This window comes from Passer domesticus, chromosome 10 (genome assembly GCF_036417665.1).
Source record: "Passer domesticus isolate bPasDom1 chromosome 10, bPasDom1.hap1, whole genome shotgun sequence".
In the NCBI taxonomy this organism is placed as follows: domain Eukaryota; kingdom Metazoa; phylum Chordata; class Aves; order Passeriformes; family Passeridae; genus Passer; species Passer domesticus.
This window is the reverse complement of record NC_087483.1, coordinates 27,713,448-27,737,530: the sequence shown is the minus strand read 5'-3', so window position 1 is coordinate 27,737,530 and position 24,083 is coordinate 27,713,448. Positions and strand designations below refer to the sequence as shown.

Sequence of the window (24,083 nt, the reverse complement as noted above, 5' to 3'; positions counted from 1 at the left end):
CAGTACAAGCACACTCAGGGCAGGGGTGCCCCCACATGAGCCCCTCTCCAGGGCCCTTCCTTGCTCACTTTCCGGATGGGAGTCTGGCCCCACATGGAGGCCTGAGTCTGGTGCTCTTGCCAGGGGGTGGGTCAGGGCATCATCAGGGTCCGTTTGGGGTGCTCAAGTCCGATTTGGGGCCCACTGCTACCTGGCATGGGGTTTGGCTCACGGGGGTCAAGTGATGCCATGAAGGTTCCTTTCTTTCCCTTCGTGGCGTCAGCCTAGGCTGTCGGTCTGTCCATCCGGGCCCCCTCTGGGTGGCACTACACCCTGATAGGGGGTTCACCACCCGTCCGCCCCACTTCCTCCCCTCGCACCCCCAGGGACGGGGCAGAGCAGTGGGGCCGGTGTCGGGGGCTCCCAGGGGTCTCCGGGGGAGCCCAGTGCTCCCTGTGTGCCGGGGGGTGTGTGCAGGTAGGGGCAGTGGGCGGGGTGTCCGGCCGGTCCCCCCCGGCAGCATCCCCCCGCTGCCCGGCGGCAGGAGGGGCGGGTGATGTCAGCAGGATACAAATAGCGGAGCGCGGTCCCTGCCGACGCCTCTCCGAGCTGTGCTCGCCAGCCCTCTGCCTGCTCCCTGCTCCGGCCTCGCCTCCCCACGCCGCCACCATGAGCCAGTCCTACTCCTCCAGCCAGCGGGTCTCTTCCTACCGCCGCACCTTCGGCGGCTCCCCGGTGTTCCCTCGTGCCTCCTTCGGGAGCAAGGGCAGCAGCGGCAGCTCCGTCACCTCCCGCGTCTACCAGGTGTCCCGCACCTCGGCCGTGCCCAGCCTGTCCACCTTCCGCACCACCCGCGTGACGCCCCTGCGCACCTACCAAAGTGCCTACCAGGGCTCCGGAGAGCTGCTGGACTTCAGCCTGGCCGATGCCATGAACCAGGAGTTCCTCCAGACCCGCACCAACGAGAAGGTGGAGCTGCAGGAGCTCAATGACCGCTTTGCCAACTACATCGAAAAGGTGCGCTTCCTGGAGCAGCAGAACGCCCTCATGGTGGCCGAGGTGAACCGCCTGCGGGGCAAGGAGCCCACCCGCGTGGCCGAGATGTACGAGGAGGAGCTGCGGGAGCTGCGGCGCCAGATCGACGTGCTCACCAGCCAGAGGGCTCGCGTGGAGGTTGAGCGTGACAACCTGCTCGATGACCTGCAGAAACTCAAGCAGAAGTGAGTGGGGGGGGGGGCCGGAGAGTCCCTGTGGGCATCCATCCGTGTATCTCCATCCCTAGGGTGGGTGGGAGCAGAGCTGGCAGCCCTTCAGGTGCTTTCTGCTATCAGAGCCCATCATGACTCCGGTACTCTGTTCCCCTTGACCACTTTCTGGGCAGCACTCAGAGGGTGGAGTGGCTCCCATAGCAGGGGTGTCCCCTGTGCTCTCCCTTGCAGTGAGGCTGAAGCCGGGCTGTAACACCACAGGACTCAGAGATCCAAGTGCACCTCACCCCGGGGTCCCCATCTCTGCTCACACGGGGGAGGGCTGCTGGGCCCGTGGGTGAGCTGAGCTCTGTGGGACAGATGGACAGACAGATGCAGTCAGGCAGGCAGAAGTGAGGAGACGGATAACCCAGGGAAGGTGCTCCATCAGCTCCAGGCATGAAGGAGGGAGGGGAGGAAGCAGTTGCACTTCTGCAGGCCAGGGATGCTCCAGGCCTGCTGTGAGTGTCCATGGTGCCCTGTGAGCAGTGGGACACCCCAGAGATGCTGTGGACCTGGCTGGTGCTGGGGAAGTGAGTGGGGATTATCCACAAGGGTGGCCAGGCTGAGAGAACCCCCAGGGACTGATGAGTGTGGGGAACCTGGCAGCAGGGGCAGATACTCAAGGGGAGCTGTGTGTTCTGAAGATAGTCTGTCTGCACCTTCCCTCCTGGACCCTGTGCCTTGGGGACCCCATTCTCTCGGGGTGACACAGCCTGCTGCCTCCTTCTGTAACCCCAGCCAGCACCACAGACAGCCAGCACTGGGTCCTCCCTGATGCTGGGGAGCTGGGGGTGGTGGCATGAAGGAACTCTCAGTGACAGGGGAGGAGCAGGGCCCAGAACAAACGGGTGTTGGGTTTCTGCCACCCCATGTGCCAGCACCACCTGGGCGCCTCCATCTCCTCCCCGCTGCCTTTCCACTGACATGCAGCCTGCGCTACTGTTCCCTTCCTTGACACAAGCCTGGATCTCCAGCCCTGACCTGAGCCTCCCCCACAGCAGTCCCCACCTCACATCCCATCCCAGAGCATTGCAGAAACCTGTTTGTGTTCCTGCTCTCCCTGGGATAGCTCAGCTGGCGGCCATCTCTTGGACTCCCCGTGTCAGATCCTGCGCTGTCCCCCCAGCTGCTGGTCACTCTCCCCTATAAGGGCTGGGGCAGTGTGCGTGGCACTGAGCTGACCTCATGTCTTTGTGATCTCTCTGGCGTTGACTATAATAGGGAATGGGAGGAAGAGCCCCTGGCCCCCCGCCAGTCCCCTGCTGCCTGCCGGGAACACAGGACAATCTGTTTTCTTCCTACCGGGCCATGCTGGGCTTAAGGACGGCTCGGGGGGACATCACCACGGAGGGAGGGAGCTTCCTCCAGACCCCCCTAGCCTCCCTTCTCTGCCTACAGGCTGCAAGAGGAGATCCAGCTGAAGGAGGAGGCTGAGAACAACCTCGCTGCATTCAGAGCTGTGAGTACCTGTCCCCTTAGTGTGGCGTGGGAACTCTACCCTCCTTCCCACCCCCATCTCCCCCCAGCAGCCTGGCCCCAGCACCAGGGCACAGTCCCAGACACAGCTCTGCACCTTCCAGCCCTCATGCTCTCCCCTCACTATCCCTCACTCTGTGTCTTTCCCAGGATGTGGATGCAGCCACACTAGCACGCATTGACCTGGAAAGACGTATCGAGTCCCTGCAGGAGGAGATCGCCTTCCTCAAGAAGGTGCATGAAGAGGTAGGTCAGAAGTGGCACCCTTTTCCAATGGCTCTCACGGGGCAGCCAAAATGGAGTGGGTGCCCTGAGATGTCACCTTGTCCACGCAGGAAATCCGGGAGCTGCAGGCACAGCTGCAGGAGCAGCACATCCAGGTGGAGATGGACATTTCCAAGCCCGATTTGACAGCCGCGCTGCGGGACATCCGCGCTCAGTACGAGAGCATCGCTGCCAAGAACATCGCCGAGGCCGAGGAGTGGTACAAGTCCAAGGTGCGGGAGGCAGCGGGCTCTGGGCTGGCCCCAGAGCAGCGGGTTCCATCTCGGGGGCCATCCCCACTGACCGTGCTCTCTCCCCAGGTGTCTGACCTGACGCAGGCGGCCAACAAGAACAACGATGCGCTCAGGCAGGCCAAGCAGGAGATGCTGGAGTACCGGCACCAGATCCAGTCCTACACCTGCGAGATTGATGCCCTCAAGGGCACGGTGAGCTAAGGGCAGCGTTGAGAAATCCCCAGCTTCCCTGCAGGGACCTGCTGCTCCAAGGCTGCTCAGTGACATCCCTGGGGTGGGGGGCTCTTCCCAGCTTTCTGAGTTGCTGCCACAGGGGGCCTTTTACCCCACATTTGGGCTGCACCTCCCCCAGCAGTGGCCTGGGCTCCTGCAAAGTGTTTTGGCAGAGTCCCGGAATCAAAGTGCAGATTGTAAAATGTGACCCAGCCTGGGAGGCTCCAGGCAGGCGGGCACAGGGCTCAGGGTGTCTGGTTGCAGGCTGGCAAGGTGGTTGCAAACAAACAGGGCACAACAGTCCCATTCTGTCATAGTCATGGTCGCAGGAGCCAGCCAGCAGGCACCAGTGCCACCCCCAGGCAGACATCCAGTGCTTCTGCAGCTCTCCGTGCCCTTTTGCTGGGGTAGGATGGTTTTGCTGGGGGACCTGGGCACCAGGGTGCTGGGGTTGCCCAGTGCATGCCCAGCTTGCCCCCGTGAGTCCCTGATGTCTAGTGCTGGGCAGGTGGAGGGTTACACTCACTCATCACGGTCCCACATCAGCTGAACCCAGCCCAGGGCTGACCACGGCTCTCCCCAGGATGCCCTGGCATCCCCAGCTCCCACCCCAGGTGACGCCTGGCTCCTCTGGTTTGCCCCTCACTGAGCACCCCCATCTCTCCAGAATGACTCGCTGATGCGGCAGATGCGGGAGATGGAGGAGCGCTTTGCAGGGGAGGCCGGTGGCTACCAGGACACCATTGCCCGCCTGGAGGAGGAGATCCGGCACCTGAAGGATGAGATGGCCCGGCACCTGCGCGAGTACCAGGACCTGCTCAATGTCAAGATGGCCCTGGATGTGGAGATCGCCACATACCGCAAGCTGCTGGAGGGAGAGGAGAACCGGTGAGTGGAAGGGGGGCAGGACAAGCTGGGGGCACCAGCAGGGTCAGCGGTGTTTTGGGGGTCCAACTTTGTGAGGACACACCTGAGGGCTAGGGCTGGCTGGAACTAAGCTTTCCCCTCTGTGTTCCCACAGGATCAGCATCCCCATGCACCAGACCTTCGCTTCCGCACTCAATTTCCGAGGTGAGTCTCACTCCATGAGGAGGGGGACCTGGGGCGAGTCCCCTGTGTTCCCCACTTTTGGGGCAAATGTCCCTCCTGGGGGTTGTAGCCAGGCTGGCATGATGGGGACACACAGGTGCCACACAGAGCCCCTGTTATGGGTCACTTTTTTGGGTGTTGCCGTGAGCTGAGGAGGGGTTAAACCAAGGCTGCTGAAGCTCCTCAGTGACCCCAGCCCCACGGCTGCGTCCCCATACCACACGTCCCTGTGGTGCCATGCTCTGTGTCCTCCCCCTGCAGAGACCAGCCCAGAGCAGCGGGGCTCCGAGGTGCACACCAAAAAGACCGTGATGATCAAAACCATCGAAACCCGCGACGGGGAGGTGAGTGCAGCATGCCACCGGAGGGTGCCGGGGGACAGGGCCTGAGGACGGGCCTGCTCCCGCACCCGGGGCTCTGGTGTGGCACGCCATGGCGTCTCACGGTGCCTCTCTCCCACAGGTGGTGAGCGAGGCGACTCAGCAGCAGCATGAAGTGCTGTAGAGGAGGCTGCTCCAGCGGCCCACTGGCACCTTCTGTCCCTGCCTCCGTCCCTCCGCCATGCCCCCCTCGTGCCCCCCACCTCCCCCGGCACTGCCTGAGGAGTCTCCCCCATGCAGCTGCCTCTGGGCCCCCGCACCCCCTGGGCTCTCTCCTCCGGCTTCCAAAGGCTCGCTCTGCTTTTGCAGCTTCGCAGCAGCAACGCCAGCGTCAGGATCAGGCCAGGGCCGGGGGGCGGCAGGAGGGAGGGACGGGACGGGTGGCAGGGGCCGGGGGGAGCAGGTGGTGGCCTGGGCCAGCTCCACGGAGAGCCGGACGGTCCCAGCAGCGGGTTCTGGATCCCCCCAGAGGCCCCTTCCCACCCTGGGCACAGGCTTGGGGTTCATCCCACGCGAGTGGGGACCCATCCCCTTCCACCAGCACCGCCGGCCCCCCTGGAGCTGGCACTTCTCCAGGTGCACGGCGGCGGTGCTGGGGACGGGGAGAAGCTAGGCACGGTCTGGGCTGAGCCCCCCGTTCTCTGCCCAGCTCAGAGCGAGGGGGCCCAGCCTGCGTGTCCCCCCAGCCCGGGGGCTCGGGCCCTTCGCTCCCCCCGGCCCAGGAGGCAGCCCCGTGGGGCAGAGGAGGGCAGTGCCCGCCCCTCCCCGTGGCGGGGACCCCCAGCAGCAGCAGGCTGCATGGGGCCAGGCTCATGAGCCGAGAGGGTACCCGTAGGTGGACACAGGAGAGAGGAGGAGTGAGTGAATGGGAGAGAGGGGGGAGAGAATGAGAGGAGCCGGAGAGAGGCCCGGGGGGCCAGGGCAGGCATCCCCAACCCTCGCCCCAATGCACCCCCACCCCACCACATGTACGAGACTCTTCAGGCGGCTGAAATAAACAGCGGAGCATCACCCTGCGTCTCAGTGCATCTCTGGGGCAGAGAGGGGAGGGATGGGGTGGTGGGGAGGCAGCATTTGGGGAGGCATCACAAGGGCCAGGTGGATGGATGAGCCAGCAACTCGTTGGGCTGTCTCCTCCCCAGGCTGCTGGGCCCCCAAAGGGGCATGTCTCTCACACTGGAGGTTCTCGAGCATTTTGCTGCCTGAGGTGGTGGGTTCCCAGCTGCACTGGGTGGGAGAGTCCTGCTGGGACAGGGAACAGTGACAGCTAAGCCCTGAGCAGGTTCAAAGGGGCTCTGGGTGATGGTCCTGTATCTCCCCCACTAACCTAGGGTCACATGCCATGTCCTGGTGGCTCAGCTCCACAGCCACCTCCTTCTTACCCCAACTTGGAACCTACCCAAATCCACATCTGCCTGGGACTTTTCCAAGCCCCTCCAAGTGTCACCAACCTGCAAGCAGAGCCATCCTCATCCCTAAGTGACCTACACCCTGTGAGCATCAGACCCACCACCCTATGCTTACATCTCAGGCTCAACCTCCAGCCTCAGCCTGCCAACACCGTGTGCTCCCTTCCTCCCAACACACGTGCCCCTCTCCCTGTGCTCAGGTTGTGGGCATCCTGGCTTCAGCTCCTCCATCCCAGCAGTGGGGGATGCTGCAGTGGAACCCAGAGCTGAGCATCCCATGTGGGAGAGCAATTCAGGATTGCTCTGCCATGGGAGATGTTGGAGGGTGCACAAAACTCTGCCAGGCAGCAGATTGCCAGGGGAGCAGTGGGCTTGGCACGGGGTGATGTTTTAGGGACAAGGCACCTGCTACTGCCAGCACTGGGGAGTGGTCTGGGGGTGTCCCTGATGGAGAGGCCAGCGTGACAAACCCCAGCTAGGAGGTGCTGGATCTCAAGGGATATGTCCAGCAGGTGGCCCTGTGACATCGTGGACAGGCTCCAGGTTGCCTTGGGATGGGATGGCACCTCCTTCCCTGCCTGCCCAGGCTGGCTGGGCCAGTGTTCAGCCCCTGGGGGCAGGCTGGGGACAAAGCATTCCTTTGCCTGCAGGGCAGGGAAGGGAAGAAGCCCCCAGGCGTCTTCTGGGGCTGGCTCAGCCACTTGGCAGCCAGGCTGCGCGTCTAGCAAGGCATCCCTTCTCCATTGTGCCCCAGCCATCCCAGCTGGGAAATCCCGGGATTTTCTCCTTGCTGGTGATGCTCCACTGATGCTGGCACCCTTAGGCTGGTGGCAGAGGGCTGTGCCAAAGCCGTCGGGGCTGGCCTGCCGCTGGGAAGCACCGTGTCGTGTCGCTGGCCTCCTGCTCGGGCAGATTTACAGCCCCTGGCGAGGGCGAGGCGCTGCCGTGGCTCCCGGAGATGGGGAAGCCCTGCGTCGCCCAGGGACGGCCAGGCAGCGTTGGCACACACCGTCCCTGAGCGCTCGCTGCCTGGAGCCCGGCTGTGGTCGCTCCCACAGGATGCCCCGAGGCCGGGCAGCTCCAGCAGGGCTGGCCGGGAGCCACGCTGCCCAGGGCAGAGGCAGGGCCCCAGCGGGAGGAATGGAGTCCTGCTGTGTTTGCAGCCCACCGGGCAGGGTTTGGGGGTCAGGGATGCGGGGATCCCCGCCTCTGCTGTCTGCTGGGAAGGGAGCTGAGGGGCCCTGCAGGGCTGGCTCCTGCCCCGGCTCTTGCGTTGCAGGAAGCATGACGGTGTCCTTTGCCTCCACATGCCGTCAGGGTCTCTCTCTGCCCCGATCCAATGACACTGCCGGAGAAGGGGAAGCGGGGGAGGAAGGCTGGGTCCCCCCCGAGCCTCTCAGCTAATATGGAAAGGTGCTGGCCCTTTTCTATCTTTGCAAGTGGAGCTGGGCTGCAGGGACGGGGCAGCAGGCGCAGAGAGGGGGAGCCCAGCCAAGGAATGTGACATATCAGAGGCAGCTGCCACTTCAGGAGAGGGGGCAGAGGGAGCGCGGCTCGCCGGGGGCTGCGCGGGACGGGACGGGACGGGACGGGTGAGGGGGGGGACGCCACGGCCCCGGCGGGGACGGCTCGGCGAGCGGGCAGAGCCGCGGGACTCGCAGCCGGGCGGCGACGAGCAGGTGCCGAGGCGCTGGGCGGGCTTGGGGCTGCCGCAGGGCACGGGCTGCGAGCGCCACGCTGCGCCGGGCGCTCGGCGAGGGGCGGCCGGGCCAGCAGGAGCCCGAGTCCCAGCCTAAATACAGTCCCTTGCTTGCCCGCAGCGCTGCGACCTTTGGGGCTGCAGCCCGCGGGGGGAGGCACCGAAGCGGAGGGCATTTGGGCCGGGGGCTCGCCACTGCCCCAGCGCCCCAGTCAGGCACCCAGCACCCCCGGGCTGCAGCAGGGGGACAGGGAGGGCACAACGTGCGGGTTTGGGGTGACGGGGGTCGCGGGGGGCCGCGGGGCAGCTGCGGGCGATGCAGCGGGCACAGGCACGCAGCGGCACGGGTAGGGCTGCTGGGGAGCCCCGGGCAGCCCCGCCGAGCCCGGGCATCCCCCCGAAGCGCGCCAAGGTCACAGCAGAACCGGGGCCGCCCCAGGAGGGCTCAGCTCGCCTGGCAGCGCCGTGTTTTGTGAGGAAACTGAAGAATGCCGCCATCGGCACCGGCTGTGACATCCGGCTGCGAGTGGTGGTGGCGGGCAGCCCCCGGCCCAGCCTCCGCTGGTACCGGAACGAGGAGCAGCTGGCCCAGGGCGGGGAGGAGTATGGCACCCTCTGGATCCGGGACAGCAAGAAGGAGGATGCCGGTGTGTACACGTGCGTCGCTGAGAATGAGCAGGGAGAGGCCATGACCAGCGCTGTGCTGGCCATCATTGACATGGAAGGTAAGGGCGACGTGGCCACCAGCACGGCCGTGCGGGCACAGACCTTGGCACAGGTTTGCTGAGGGTGGCAGCGGCGCTTTGCAGGCTCTCGCTGCAGTGCGTGCCCCGGGGCCCGACAGGGCTGCTGAGCTTCGCTGTGCCCGCCCTGCTGCGGGCTGGGGTGGCTCTCCAGCCTGGAGCCAGCATGTGGCTGCAGTGCCCGCTGCCAGGCCAGGCTGGCTGCCAGCACTGGGCACAGAGGTGTCGGGAGCATGTGATGGCAAACCTGCTCGGGGCAGGAGGAGAGAGACAGAAGAGAGAGAGAGAGGGGGATTGGGCACATGGTACTGCTGGTACCACCCACCACAGCCACCAACACGGTCCTCAGCACCCCTCACCGGCTGCCCACGGGCAGAACTCCCCGTAGGGTCACCATAATACCTTTACCAGACACTGGAATTGCACTGGGCGAACTGGACCGCCAATGGGGCTAGGAGGAGGAGCCTAATGCGAGAGGTGGGGCTGACAAGTAGGTGGAGCTTGTGCCCCTTCGATGTGCGAGACCTGGCAGTTAATTAGCCAAGGCAAATTAACAAGCATTTGTTCATCGCAGGGGCAGAGGGGCAGCCCCTCTGCTCATCACCATCACCCCTGGGTGCAGCAGTCAGAGAGGGAGTGCATAGGGACTGCTGCCCTTGCAGGGGTGGGCTTCATCTTGCAGGTTTGGGGCTCAGCCCCCTCTGCCTCATCATCGTGGAATCATGCAATCATAGAGTTATTTATGTTGGAAAAGACCTCTAAGATCATCAATCCAACCCTTAACCCAGCACTGCCAAGCCCACTGTTAAACCACGTCCCTAAGTGCCACATTTGCATATTTTCTGAATATCTCCAGTGATGGTGACTCCACCACTTCCCTGGCCATTCTGTTCCAGTACTTGACAACCCTTTTGGTGAACAAATTCTTCCTCGTGGAGGATGGATGCTGTCTCCCTAGGACATTGAAGGCCTGAGTGTTGGGGAGCGTGGAGGCGGGTGGCGCTGCTCTGAGATGTGACATGTGCTCTCTGCATGGGGACAGTGAGGATGGGGAGTCGGGGAGGCAATGCTGAGCCCTGAGGCTCCAGGGAAGGAGCTGCACCTGGCACTCTGCGGCACAGGAGGCACACCAGAGGTGCTGCACCCTGAGCAGGGGCTGGATGGCTGTGGCAGGCCAGAAGGAGCCTTCGCAGTGCCGACGGGGAGCACTGAGCCAGGAGCCTGGAGAAGTGCTGTGTGGAGGATGAGGAAGGTTTATGTGCGGGTCAGGAGCCTGCTGGGGTAGCGGGCGGAGCAGAGGAGCGTGCAGCAGGGGTTCTGCCCTGCAGCGGGTCTGTGTGGAGCCGCTGTGCATCACGCCTTTGGGGACCACGGCGCAGTGCAGCTGGCTGTGGGGTGAAGAGTGGCAGAATGGGCGCCATGCACTGCTCTGGGCAGGCAGCAGGTGGGTCACCCTGTTTCCATGCTCCGGCGTGCAGCTGCACCTCTCCGTGGCCACAGCAGTGCGGGCCCCTCTGCTGCTGCCCAGCAGAGCAGCACGGTCTGATTTCCCCAGGCGCCCGTTCCCGTTGTGCTGACGCACTCTTCCCTGCTCCCAATTCCCAGCCGCCAGCCCTCACCGCCGCCTTTCTGGGGCAGCTGAGGGAGGGACGGAGCAGCCAGCATTGCCTAACCTGCAGTGTGAATGTCACCCTGCCTTGGGCACTCCTCCCAGCAGGCTCTTGGCCATGGATGCACCGCCATTGAGCAAACAGCCTCCCAAAAAGGCATCCCAGGGCCACAGACACCTCTGGAGCCGTGCAGGCTCTGGGGCACCGGGTTGAGCGAGGAGCAGCGCAGCTCCTGGTGTGGCTTTGTCACTGTGGTGGCACAGAACTGGCTCTGTGGTGTGCTGTGGCAGTGCCAAGAGAGTGCCACATCCTGGCAGGTGCTCGACAGGTCTCCAGGGATCACGGAAGTTCCACTCATAGCTCTGCAATCCTTGTACTGGGAAGGGACACCCCATCCTTGCTCCCTGGGGCACTCTGTGAGCTAGGTCATCAGCCCTTTCTAGGGCAGCAGGGATGAGTGCAGGGTCCCCAGGCAGGATAAAGTCTTTCTCTGGACTTGGCATCCCAGGCCCCTGTGTCTGGAGGTACTGGAATGCCCTTGCTCCATTAACAAGATCAGCTCTTTCCCTGGACTTGGGGTCCTGGTTCTCTGTGTCTGGAGGCGTTGTGGTGTCCCTGCTCCATCTGCCTCTGACAGGCAGTGGTCTCTGGTGGGCACAGAGCCCCTTTTCTCCCTGCTGCACTACCAGGCTGAAGATCTCTGTGGGGCCAGCACTGGCTCTCCCCAAGGTTGCTCAGGTCCCTGCTGGTGGCCTGGGAGGGCTCCATCTCTGTACTCAACCTGGGAAGCTCCTCCTGCACCAGCTCAGCAGTCCCCCTTGCTCACACAAGCCCGATTTAGCTTCTCTAATCTCTTGCCCTGAATCTGTCGCTCCACCCCACTAATGATTTTCTCCTGCTCTTCTCCCAGGTTCCCTGAGTGCGTCAGTGCTCACTGTGGGGAGTGGGGAGAGCATGTGTGGGGCTGGCCAGGCTGGTGCAGGCGCTATCAGGGGCACACCATGCCCACTGTCCCATGCTGTCACCCCCATGCCCCACGGCGCTGCCCCTCTCCTGCTGCAGGCTCTCCCTCACGCCCCAGCTCCATAGGTGCATGTAGAGTGCATTGACCCTTCTCACAACAGCTCCAGGCCAGTCCAGGGGCTTCCCAGGTTCACCCAGGGAGCCTTCAGCTCCTTCCACACAGCCCTGGCCCCTACCATAGCTCCATTGCTCCTAGACTTGCTAAAGCCTTTATCACCTTTCAGCTGCATCTCCTGAATTTTTTCCCTGTAAACTGGATTAAATCACCTCTTAAGAACCCGAGCTAATCTCCTTTTAGAGCCCAGCCCTCGTTCAGTGTGCCAGCACTGCCTGATCCTCCCCACCCCGGCTGCCTCTCATTTCAAGGTTGGATGTGTCCATCTTGGGTTCCCAGTGCAGGGCCTTGCTCCGTCCGCCTCCACCTGCACTCAGCAATCAAACTGTCCTGGAGCCTTCCCTCTGGCCAGGAAACAGCCAGCACCTGCCTGGATTTGGGGCAGGAAAGGGGGCAGAGGCTTCCTGTGTGTGGTGACTCTGCACAAACCCCTCCTGTGCGAGTGGGGGAACGTTGGCATAATTTGTCAGCTGATGGTGCCTGGCATGGCAATGGAGCCCACTGGGGATGGCTGTGCTGACAGAGTCCCTGGTGGCTCAGCATCTCTGGCCATTTATCTCAGTGCCTAATTTTAGTCCCACAGTTTGCAGCACCGTGCCCCTGTTTAATGCCAGCTGCCCCAGAGTGGCTCCCACCTCTGCCCCCATCCACCTGGGCAGGGGTCTGGTGCCACGTTCCCATCCCAGGGTCTGTCAGGGCGAGACGGCCGCTCCCAGGGAGCGGGGTGGCGAGTGCAGCTGTCCAGTCAGTCACCTCCACCCCTGCCCTCTCGCCTGCTGCTGGAGGGTTATTTTTGCTGAGGAATGTGCCATCCTCTCGGATTCTGGCAGGCTGCAGGGCTTGTGTTACAGGCAAGAGGCCGAAACCCAGGCCTGCAGCTGGGTAAATATAGCACCAATATTCGGGACTGCACGAGGGGACGGCAGCCTCTTCCTCCTCGCAGGGCTGCCCATCGCTCCCATCGCCCTTCCTGCCTCCTGACAGCAGGCTGCTGCAAGGGCTGGTTGCTTCCACCCTGCTGCCTCCCCTCTTGCCTGCTTTCCCCCACAGCGTGCAGCCCCTCACTCCCAGCTGGGGGTTGGCAGGCCAGGGGTGTCATGCCTTGTGCCATCCCGCTCCATGTCCAGAATCCCAGAGCCAAGGTCACACTGCTGCTTTGCATCCCTGCGTTCTCTGCCTGCAGTGAGCACCGTGTGCTCAGGCATCCTTCTTGTGGCAGCAAGGGGAGGAAAGCTGGGAGGGCACTGGGGTGTCCCAGCCCCTGGGAGAGGGGGGACAGCACGGCACTGCTCCTCCACAGGGTCACAAGGATTCTGTGGCGCTGCCCTGCGGGGTGACAAGGGACATTGAGCTGCTGTATTTATTTTCCCTGGGGGCAGAGCTACGGAAGGTGCCCACCTACCCAGGCTCCCAGCACATCCCCACCTCCCGCCGACCATCCCCAGCAGCTCCAGGAGGTGCAAACGCATGAAAGATTCATGGCCAGCCCTCCTCCTACTCGAGACGCCGCATGCACACACCGCCATCAATTATTCAAGCACTGAGACAAGGGGCTGCTGCCTGGGACCAGGGCAGGGGGCTGGTGCCAGGCCAGAGCTGTGGGAGCGGGTCAGGATCCGTGCAGAGCAGCCGGGAGGCCAGCAAGGTGTGCAGGGCTGTGGTTCTTGGAAGGGTGGAATTAATGCTGCAGTTTGGGCAAGGGTTTGCTGTCTGCTTTGCCTGGGGCTGATGTGTGTCCAGCAGGCAAAGCTGGAGCTGGGTGGCAGTGGGGCCACCTGCTCCAGGTCTGCTTCTTGTCCGTGCCACAGCTGCGCTGGCTGCCACTCTCTGCCCTAGGTCCCTGACCTGCAGAGGAGCAGGGCATGGCCAGGGCTGCCCCTGGGCTGGGGCAGGGCAGAAGGGCAGGTGACCATCACCTCCCATAGGACACCTTCTGCAGTGACTTTGGCTTTGCCTTGATGGGGCAATTTGCAGGTGCTGCTGCCACTGAAAAGGACTTTTGGTGCCTGCAATAGGCACAGCCTCTCGGAGGTGACCCAGCTATTCCCAGAGGTTCAGCATCTTTGGGACAGCCCAGAGTCACTCCTGAAGCTTTTGCTGAGGGATGGCTACAGAGCCACAGTTGCTGGGAAGAGCTGTGTGCCCAGCCAGCCAGGAGCTAAGACCAGTGGGCAGCAGATGCAGGATAGCTGGAGGATATACAAGTGGCTGAGTTTTGGCTGGACAAAGGTGGTCCTCCCTGAGGCTGTCCTCGTGGGTGCTTTGGTGACAGCACCCTCGCCCTGGTGCCACTGTGTGACATGTCCAAGCCTTGGTGCTTCTTCCCAGCATTCCTGATGAGTCTTTTAATCCCACTTGGGTGTGAAAAGAATGCACAGGCTCTGTGTCTGCAGCAGGACCACAGGCATGCACAGACAGGGTGAGAGTACCCAGCAGGGAAGCCCTGGGTGCAGGTACCCTGGCATCCATGAGCCCACATGTAAGAGCCTCCCCTCTTTACCTAGCTCTGGCTCAAGGGTACCCATTTCTGTCCCCACCCAGGGCTGGCAGGGGACAGCAGAGACCTCTGTCTCTGACAGGAGATTCCCTTAATGCCAGCTGTAGCATTTGTAGGACTTGTCTGACGTGCAGGGTCTCCACGGAAACCCCGCAGCATCACTCGAATTGTGGGACTGACAGAAATGTTGTATAAACAGCTCCTTTTGTACTGGGTAATTTGCAAGTTATTATGGAGCCATGAAAAGCCTCACGTTTGGAGTCATGAGCTGGGAGGGGAAGCAGAGAAAAGCTACCAGAGCTGCCAGGCATCATGGGGAGCGTGATGCCTGTGAGCAGCTCCTTGTGGAGCAGCTGGCTCCCCAGGGGACAGGTGAGCAGCGTGGGGACAAGCGCTGGGTGGGGAGGCCTCCAGCAGCGTCCCCATGGATGCTCCGCAGTGGGAAGGGGCAGCTCAAACACATGGTGAGGCCAGGACCTTGGCAGCCTCTCCAAGGGCCTGGAAATGGGGCTGATGATGATGACCTTGGCAGCCTCTCCAAGGGCTTGGTGAGTTGATGAGGGAAGGTATGGAGCTGTGGGGCACCAAGAGCTGTGGGGGCATGGCATGCAACACAGGACCTGCTGAGGCTGTGGGGCTGGGACTGCCCCTCTGGCTTATTTGTAGCATCACCCAGAAAACTGGGACAGGCAGCAGGGCTCAGGATGGTCAGCTGGGGAAGGTGTGCCAGGGTTGTGCCAGCAGCCCAGGAGCACTTATAGGTCCTAATGTCCCTGGGGTGGGGGCTCCCACCCACAGCTTCTGCCCACATCCCAGGAGCCCCATCTCAGCTTGGTCCTGGGCACAGAGTCCTGCTCTGGGCTGTGCTGTGGGTCCTCACCCCAGCACGAAGGGAGGTCTCATGTGTGTCATGCCACATGGACAGGGACAGCAACCTACATTCCCAGGGCAAGCTTGTCTCCCATCAGCCACAGAGCAGTGATGCTACGACAGGGCTGAGCAGCCCAGCCCTGCACACCCATGTGGGTCCTGAGGCACCTGGGGGCAGGGTACCAGGTTTCTCCTGGCAGCAGCACTGGGACTGGAGGCTGTGTTTGGAGGAGGTTTGCCAGGGGAATTGATGTGAAGCACTGTGCCCATATTAGCTCGTGTCCACGTGCAGTTGTGCTGTGACCCACAGCCGTGTCTTGGCAAGGGGATCTTTCTGCATTACCGATGCCTGGGGGATGTGGGGCACTGAGCAGAGGCTGGCAGAGTGATGATGAGCCTGTATCTTGGCTGGGCAGTGCCATGGCACACTGCAAACGTGCTACTGGGCACAGGGTTGTGGCAGCTGTGGCACTGAGCCTGCCCTGTTGGAGAGCACTTTGGGGACAGTGCTGCTGTGTTGCGTTGTTTCCATCCCAGCTGGTCTGCGTGTGGGGGCTGTAGTGGGGGAGCTGTGTCCTAAGAGAGAAGGGCACCCCTGTCCTGGGCAGTGGGGCAGGACGGACAGGTGACAGGGAGCAGTGGTACAGCTGCACTGCCTGGCAGGGGGCTCGGACCCTGCCTGCCGCGTAGACAAAGCCAGAGGAGGAGAAAACACGCACCCTCAGACACGCCCCCTCCCTCCCTCCCTCCTCTCTACGACGGTGCCCTCGCCCCCCGCCACCTGTGCCCTGCCTGTCCCCCACCGCTGTCACTGTGTGCCAGGGCTGGCGGGGAGGCGGAGGCGGAGGCAGGCGGGGGAAGGATGGAGGGAGGAGCACTCCAGTGATGCTTCATGCTCACAGCTCCAGCCCTCCCGAGAGCCCAACCTGGCGAGCCCCTTCCTCTCCCTCCGCCGTTCCCGGCTGCCGGCGGTGAAGGATGCTCGGAGCATCGCTTGCAGCGGCGGCGTGCTGACAGCGGGGACCCCGCCGGGAGCGGGCTGCCGTCCTGCCGGGCCTGAGTCCGTGTCACCGGGCCGGCAGGGCTCTGCAGAAGCATGAAGAAGATCTGGGTGAAGAAGCGTTTCCAGGTAAGGGCTCCGGGCTGCCGTGCCGGCGGGTGCCGGGGGAAGGGGGCAGTGCCGGCAGCGGCTGGGGATGGGAATGGATGCTGATGGAGACGGGAACGGGGATGCGAATAAGGATGGGGATGGGAGTGTCCCTCCAGCCCTTCCGTTGCCCCCTGGGGCTCCCCAGGGCTTTGCACAGCGCCAGCTTCAGCCCCGCTTGCAGAGCTGCCAGCGGCTTGCCGGCCTCGCCAGCCCGGGCAGGAGGGGCAGAGGGCAGGGCTCGGCACCTCCTGTGCCAGCCCCCGGGCTGGGACCCCCGCCGGGGCCTTCCCCGCGGCCCTCCCTGCCCTCTCTGCCCTCTGGAGTCGGGGCACAAATGGAGGCTGCTCCATGGCTCCCCCAGCCCCGCTGGCGGTGGTCAGGAAGCTGGAGACGAGGCTTTGCATGCGTCATCCCCTCCGCGTCAGGAGCATGCCTGGCACAGGGAAGGCTCCTTCGCGGGCCCGCCGCACGCTCCGCTGCCGAGCAAGGAACAAGGACGTCACTTGGCCTCAGCGGGGGCTGCAGGATGGGGAGCGTACTTCCAGGAAGCCCCCCGCCCCCAGTTCCCCGGGGCACAGCAGCCCCATGCGGGCGCACAGCCTGCCTCGGAGGGGACAGGGAAGGGGCTGTGACGAGCAGCACCTTCCCAGGGGTGGAAGATGCACGAGGTCCCCAGGGAGGGAAGGGGCTGAGGGTCCCTCTGGGGCAGGGTGGTTTGCACGGCCTGGCTGCCCCATCTGCATTTGGGGGCAGCGAGGCCGGGGCTTGCCCGTGTGGCAGGGCAGGGTCCTGCCCCACTGGCTGAGCACGGGAGGGGTGTCAGAACAGCCACGGCGGCTGTCTCTCTGCACCAGGCGAGTTACTCACTCCCTCCCCACCTCATTCCATCCCTGCTCCCTGTCTGCCTGTCTCGCACAATAGGCAGCAGTGCCATGTGGTGCTGGGCTCCACGTGCTAGGTGGTGGCAAGCTCCACAGTCCCCGGAGATCCTTGACTCCCTGTTGGCCCATGGCCATGGTGAGGGATGCCCCATGCCTGGGCCAGCACAGGACCCCAGCCTGGGCAGGTGGATCCATGCTTGGCACAGGGCATGGAGACACCTCCAGCTCTCACCCAGCTGCCTCCCAGTGCAGGGTTGAAGCTGGGTGTGGATCCCAGCCAGCTCCTCTCTACTCCAGGCTGGGTGGCACAGAGCGTGCTCCTGGGGCTCCTCCACCCCTTTTCCCAACATGCAAATGAAATCCCACGCAGGAGGATTACCCCCACTCTCTGTCTGTCCCCTTCGTGCAGACTCAGATCCCACACCAAGCCCTGAGCTGCTCCTGCCCCCTTTCCATCTCCTGGCCTGGGGCTGACCCTGCATCACCCAGCACTTGCTCCCTAGTGGGCTGCAGGTGGGTGCCATGCTTGAGGTGGGTCCAGTCTGCAGGGTGCCCTGATCCTAGAAGGTGCCCAGACCCCTCCGGGTGCCCTGATCCTATATGGACCTGTTGAGAGGTGAAGGGGAAGGGGCTCAGCCCCTCTGTAGCTCTGGGCAATGGAGCCCAGCTCTCTGGGTACACTCACCATATCTGGTGGGGAGCTGATGGCGCCTGTCCCTGGGGAAGCCACAAGAGTACCCGATAATGGCACTCAATTGCATTTTCATTTTTTAATGGGGGAATTATCCGCCGATGGTGCAGTTAATCACTCATCTTTCCCTGGACTGGAAGATGGGCTGCCAGCCAGAACCAGCAGTCAGCCGAGAAGGGGAGGTGAAGCCTGGCTCAGCCTGAATACAAATGTGTCTCGTGCAGCCGCTGCCCTCTGGCCAGCACTGCATGCAGGCAGAAGGATTGGTGGGAACCCGAGTGCTGCTCATGTGCAGGGTCTGCCACAGCAGTGGCAGCAGCTCTGGGGCTTGTGAAATGAGCCTGCTGCCCTTCAAGGGCAACTAACTTCTTGCCATACTTGGCTGCCCATCCCTGGCTGTCCCTGGGGTCTGGCTGTCCGTGACTTGCTCGGGAGCTGGAGATGCGGTGGGGCAGGAGGGGCTGGTGGAGTGAAGGGCTTCAAGACAGGGTGTCCAGCCCTGGGCTCCACACTGGGGAGACAGGGCATGGGCCATCAGTGTCCTGGGGAGACCCTGTCACCCAGACTGGCTGGGAAGGATGCTCAGTGCTGGCAGCCCAACCCTGCCTGTCTGCACTCCACATTCCCACTCCTGCCTGCCTTAGAGATCACCCCGTCCCTCTTCTTTCCTGGGATATGGCGTCAGTGCACACTGGGTCTGGCAGACAGGATGCCCTCAGCTGGTCCCTTCCCTGGCACGCAGGTGCCCAGGCCTGGGCTGCAGCACAGAGGGCAGCCAAGTTGGCAGGGAGCTCCTGGTGCTTCCACCCCGTGCTCGGTTCCCACCTGCCTGCCCAGACAGCATGGGTGAGCACAGCCCCTGTGCCCCAACCCTGCACCGACAGGCCAGCCCCTGCTGCCAGGCAGCCTCTCAACTGGCATGGCCTCTACAGGGGGAGAAGGAAGCTGTCCCCGTGCTGGGACAGTGGCCATGGTGGAGTCTGGGCCAGTGCCTGGAAGACATTTTGCTGGCCAAATCCCCGTGCTGGCTGGGTGGCTTTAAAGGGGCTGCAGAGCACTTGGGCGGCAGCCCAGGCAAAGACTTCGCTGCAGGCTATGCCAGCTGCAGGCAGCAGTTCTGGGGCATGTGGGGATGCCCGGCACTGTCACTCTTGGGCTTGGGCTGCACACAGGGCTGGGGTGCACAGTGCCATCACCGAGGAGACTCCGTGCGTGCGCGCAGGTGTGCGAGCGTGCGTGGCTGGGCATGCGCTACACGTGCCCACCCACACCCATCCATCTCTGCGTGTGCGCGGGGGCGTGTGCCCGTGGGTACCCGTGGGCGTGCAGCCAGGGTGCATGTGAGCAGTGGCAGGTGTGCCCTGCCAGTGGGAGGGCGTGACAGGGTGACGTGTGTCGTGCCAGAGTGCGTGTGTGAGGTCGTGGGTGTGAGCGGTGCTGCGTGTGCTGGGACGGGGGGTGTGCGCGGTGCCAGGCGCGGTGTGGCAGCGGTGTGAGCGCGCGGCAGGTACGTGTCACCGTGCCACGGGTAATGCTCTGTTCTCTTTTCCTTTGCAGAAGACCGGCCACTCGCGGCGCTTCGGGCGCTTCACGCATGGTGCGTTGAGTTACCAGGACCCGAGTCCCCGCTGCCCCGGGTGTGCTGGGATGGGACCCAGCACCCTGCTGCAAGGGGCAGCGAGCAGAGGCTGGGCAGGGCGGGATTGCATCTTGCCGGCCACAAAATAGGGTCCCAGTCAGCCAGGAGCTCACAGTGTCCCCCATGCAGCTGGTCTGCTCCTGGCCCTGCAGCTCTGCTTGCTCAGGGGCTGCCAGGCTGTTGGCTAGGATTGGGGATCTGGTGCACCAGCAGTGCAGGAAGCAGTTGGTCGTGTGCTGGGCTGCAGAGGGGGGCTTGGAGTGGGGGAAGCACCGTGGCTCCCCACATGCCTTGAGAGTGCAATGGAGAGGAGCAGTGGTGGGGCTGGGGACGTTTCTCACTGCAGGGGTTGTTGCTGCAGCTTGTGAGCGCTTGGGCAGTGGCAAGGAGGAAAGTCAGTCCTTCCCTGGCAGCATGGCACTAGTTTTCCTGGAATGGGACATTAGGGTGATACTGAAATGGCCTTGCCACATCCTGCCTGGTGGTGAGCAGCTCTTAGTGATGCCCTGCCTGAGAATTTTGGCTTTATCAATGAAAGCTGTGCTGTGGAGCACAGCTGTATTGTAGAGCACTTGCAGTGGTGGGGCAGAGGATGGACTTGTACTTGCCAGGGGGAGGCTGTGTGCACATGGACACGTGTCCGTGTGCTCCAGCACCCCCAGGAGTGCCCAGCTGGGGCACAGACTGGGAGGATCCGGCCCCAGGCTGAGATGCACTGCAGGCACAGAGGGATGTATGGATCCTGCAGCGGTGAGGCCAGCAGCTCTGGGGATAGGGGGGCTGTCCTGCTGGGCAGGATGTGGCTGTGGCACAGGGAGGGAATGGTGCTGTGTGCTGCACAGGTGGGACAGCCTGCGTGAGGAGAGGGTCTGTGTGCACGCTGCAGTGGCGTGCAGTGAATGTGATGCAGAGTGGAGACCTGGTGGGGAAGTGCTGGGGACAAGGGCGCCCCGGCTGCCCCCGCGTCTCCGCAGGCCGGGCCGATAACCGGGTGTTGATGTCTCTCTCTCTCTTGCTGCCCCTATGGAAGCGAAGTTTTCCGCTCCTGCAGGAAACAAAGCTACGGTAGGAAGATGCCATCCCAATGCCATCACTGTCCCCATAGTGGACCCTGTGCCCCAGCCTGCCACCCTGCTCTGTCACTTCCACTGTGCTCTTGCTCTGCTTTTTGTCCCCGTGCCACCTCTGCCAGCTGTGTTCTCACTGCTGGCACTGCCTCCCTTCCTCCCATCATCTAACACTGTTACTGCCTGCCCTTGCCCTGCTGGACTTTCCCACTCCTAGTCCTGCCTTTCCCTACTGGCAGCCTGTCCCTGCAGGTCACAGTCATGCCTCCTGCCCTGGAGCTGCCTGGGCACTGCTCTCGTGCTCCTGGAGCCAATGGGTCTGCCACAGGCAGTACTGATGTGGTCTGCTGTCTGTCTGTACCCTCACTCCCTACTCTCCCCTCCCACCCCAGACTCGGAGACAGGTGAGGATGAATCCAGCGACCCCCAGGTGACACAGCGCAGTGATCTGCAGGATGAGACAGCCTTCAGCACCCCCACGGGTGAGCAGGGACACTTGGCTGGCACTGAGCCCTGACACTGGCTGCTGGCCATGACTCCCCACAAGGCCTCTGCTGGCCAGGATTTTGGGGTGTCCATGGAGCTGTGATCCAGGACATAAGGCGGGAGGGCTTGAGGCAGCAGGGTGCTGCTCAGGACATGCTGGGACACCCCACAGTGGTTCAGCCCTTTCTGAGCAGGGTGCTGAGCTTGTCCCCGCAAGCACCCAGTCGTGGCTCATCCCTCTTCTCTCAGGTGGGTCTGACACCCTCGTGGACGCCTCCATGAACACAACGCCGACCTCGGTGCTGGCCCTGTCACAGGCAGAGGAGCGCTCCAGCTGGTCAGGCAGCCAGCAGACCGTGGTGGAGAAGGAGACGGATGCCAGCCTCTCTGCACGGGGACCCTACCTCCGTCCCGCTGCCTGGCCGCAGCCGCAGGGAACCCCAAGGCAAGCAAACACGCCGGCCCCGCGTGGCGCCGAGGTCCGGCACCTGGGCGTGGAGCCGCTGGTGCGGGCATCACGGGCTAATCTGGTGGGCACGAGCTGGGGGTCAGAGGATAGCCTTTCGGTGGCCAGCGACCCGTACGGCAGCGCCTTCAGCCTGTACCGAGGACGGGCGCTCTCTCTCCACGTGTAAGTAGCCAGGGGAAGCACACGGAGGGGACATCGCGCTGGGGCCATCTCCTTCCAACCCTGCAGCCATCTCCTTCCCTCCACCCGGGCTTTCTTTGCCTTCACCTTCCCCGATGAGGAGTGGGGACTCTGAGCAGTAGGCAGCCTCTTCTCGGTGAGAAGGTGGGAGCAACGCAGCCTGGGGGTGATGTAGAGTGGGCTCCCTTTCTGCTGTGGCCAGGTTGAGGCTGGGTGTATCCCCTGTGCCACTGCTTGAGCTGCAGTACCCCACCTGCAGATTATACCATGGGTATTTTCCTGTTCCACCCCACCATGGCGCTCTATGCAGCCCATAGTGTGGGGAACTGGAGGTGCACAGTAGCCTGGGATGCACACAGGCAAGTGTCTGCTCACAGTAAAGGGGTGGCAGCAGGGTCCAGGGACATGCTGCCTCCCCAGATCCTGCTGATGTGCTCAGAGCCCCTGTCCCTCCCTGCTGCCTTTGATTCCCATACCTGCAGGCCTGCTCCTTTGACCTCCATCTTGCTCTTTTTTTTTGTTTAAGGCTGCTTCTTCCACCAGAACCTCATCTTCACCTTATGATTTCCGCTCTGCGTTTGCTGAGCCCCTCTGGGGGCAGTGGGATAGGAAGATGTGCCCACAAGAGCGTGTGCACAGGCAGGGCATGCAGCCTTGGGGACCCCTTCTGGCCAGGCTGCACTGCCTCAGCACACCGGGACACCCCAGCAAACTGGGGCACCCCCCAGCCCCTGGTCCTGTCTGCATGGTGGCCCTGGGGAGGGACTCACTGGGTAACCCAGCATCACCCTGCTGCTCCACACGAGTACCCCCGGGCAAGGGGTCCCAGCAGCCCAGGACTCTCACCTAACCCAGATAGCTCCCACTGGTCTTGGGGTGACCAGATCCCCTTGCTGGGACCCCTTGAGTCTCCCCAGGCTGCCGTGACTGTTTGACCCCTTTGCCATGCCCCATTGGGCACTGTGGTGCAGGCTGGAAGCTGGGATGCAGCCAAGCAGGTACAAGGGTGGTCTCTAAGCCATGCTCCTCTGTCTCTGCCCTTGCAGCAGCATCCCCCAGGGAGGCTACCGGAGAGATGACCTCCACAGAGGCCCTGTCTCTCCAAAGCCTGGTGCAGAGCCCCCAAGATCCCCCGCTGCTCTGCCACTGACTGCCAAGCCACCCATCGTCCGCTCACCATCTCCTCGTGCTGGCACGTGTCTGCAGCCGCCCACTGGCATCGTGTCCCAGCCTGCTGCCCGTGGCCCTGGCGTCCCCTCCTTCACACCCGTGACCCCTCGCAAGAAGTCCTCCGTGCCGGTAGAGTACCAGGACATCGTTCCTGAGGAGTACGAGGAGAAGATCAAGAAGCCCAAGTCCTCTGGGTACTCACAGGGTAGCACACAGGAGTCCCGTCCGCAGACACCCATGAGCGACACCTCCGGCCGCATCTCCGTCCGTGCGTCCCCCAAGCTGGTGCGCGCTGGTTCCAGGATCTTCGAAAGGCTGCAGTACTTTGAGGAGCGGCAGAGGAGCCTGGAGCAGGACAGTCCCTTTCCCGCGCGCTCCAACCTGCCGCTGCGCAAGACGCGCTCCTTCGACCAGCCTGGCACCGGCGCGCGCCGTGCCAGCACGCCGGGTGGCTCGCGGGAGGACCTGCGGGAAGGTGCCCGCTGGGAGCCGGGCAGCACGGCGGCCTGCCGGCGTTTGGCCTTCCGGCAGAAAGCCGCGTCCTTCGACGAGCGGGGCAAGTTCGCCAACCGCGTCTATGCCATCGAGCACAAATTTGCAGAGGAGCTGACCCGCATCAAGCGGACGGTCTCCAAGCAGCAGCTGCGGCGCTCCCAGGAGCTGTGCAAAGCCGGGTTGCCCCCGGCACCCTCACCCCCGGCGGCCAGCGAGCCCCCCGCACCCCGTGCCCCCCGCACCTCTTCCTCTCAGGGCGCCGGCGGACGCAAGGCACTGCCACCCAAGAGCTGCCCGCCGGCAGAGAGCACACACGTCATCCAGCACTTGGCACTTTCCAGCGTGGTGTTGGTGGGACCTGATGGGGAGCCACTGCCAGGGGGGCAGCGCGGGAAGAGAGCCCCAGTGGGGGGGGGTGGGGCGGCTGGACAGCCCAGCTCGGTGGAGGATGCAGGTGCCAGGAAGGGTCTGCAGCAAGAAGGCGTTGGGGAAGTGAAGAAGAAGGAGCAGTGGCCACTGGCACAAGCCAGCCCGCAGGGAAGGGCGGCCCTCTCGCAGGCGGGTCCTGCCGAAGGCAGTGTGCACCCGGATGGAGGCCCTGCCCGTGGCCCGGGGGCACTGAACGAGGCCCTGGCTGCCCGGCTGGCCGTGCCCCACGGACTGTACCGGCGGCCGGAGACGCCCGCGGAAGTGCGGTTCCTGCCTTGGGCAAAGCCGGGGATGGAGCAGGAAGCTCGTCTGGAACGAAGCTGGGCAGGACAGCATGGTGTGGGCAGGGAGGTGGAGAGAAGGCAGATGAAAGTGTCAGAGAAGAAGGAGAGTGGCCGGATGGCTCAAGAAGGCAGGAGCACACGGAGCAAGGGGAAGGGACGCCGAGCCAGGCCCACCTCTCCAGAGCTAGGTAGGGGCATGGCTTTCTGCCCTCCTGCAGGCACAGAGCTGGTCTGGCCAGCCCCTGGGTGGGTTGGGGAACCTCCATCCTGC

General features: G+C 63.5%; 2 protein-coding genes across 7 annotated transcripts in view; both read left to right on the top strand.

Moving 5' to 3' along the window:
• The first annotated feature begins 581 nt into the window (after positions 1 to 581).
• Positions 582 to 5,176, top strand: DES (desmin). The gene is made up of 9 exons (XM_064434776.1): positions 582 to 1,199; positions 2,628 to 2,688; positions 2,856 to 2,951; positions 3,041 to 3,202; positions 3,290 to 3,415; positions 4,104 to 4,324; positions 4,458 to 4,507; positions 4,787 to 4,869; positions 4,988 to 5,176. The coding sequence occupies exons 1-9, from the start codon at positions 649 to 651 to the stop codon at positions 5,027 to 5,029; spliced, it is 1,392 nt and encodes a 463-aa protein (XP_064290846.1). The 5' UTR covers positions 582 to 648; the 3' UTR covers positions 5,030 to 5,176.
• A 10,428-nt stretch (positions 5,177 to 15,604) lies between these two features.
• Positions 15,605 to 24,083, top strand: part of SPEG (striated muscle enriched protein kinase) — a 30,828-nt gene continuing 22,349 nt past the window's right edge. The window contains exons 1-6 of one of the 6 annotated variants that reach the window (XM_064434771.1): positions 15,605 to 16,000; positions 19,151 to 19,190; positions 20,268 to 20,297; positions 20,692 to 20,781; positions 21,035 to 21,230; positions 22,481 to 24,000. In XM_064434771.1, coding sequence (XP_064290841.1) covers positions 15,968 to 16,000; positions 19,151 to 19,190; positions 20,268 to 20,297; positions 20,692 to 20,781; positions 21,035 to 21,230; positions 22,481 to 24,000 — 1,909 coding nt within the window. In that variant the 5' untranslated portion in view covers positions 15,605 to 15,967. Of the gene's footprint in view, positions 16,001 to 19,150; positions 19,191 to 20,262; positions 20,298 to 20,691; positions 20,782 to 21,034; positions 21,417 to 22,480; positions 24,001 to 24,083 lie in introns of all 6 variants that reach the window. The other 5 variants (XM_064434769.1, XM_064434768.1, XM_064434772.1 and 2 more) reach the window with 5 other exon arrangements.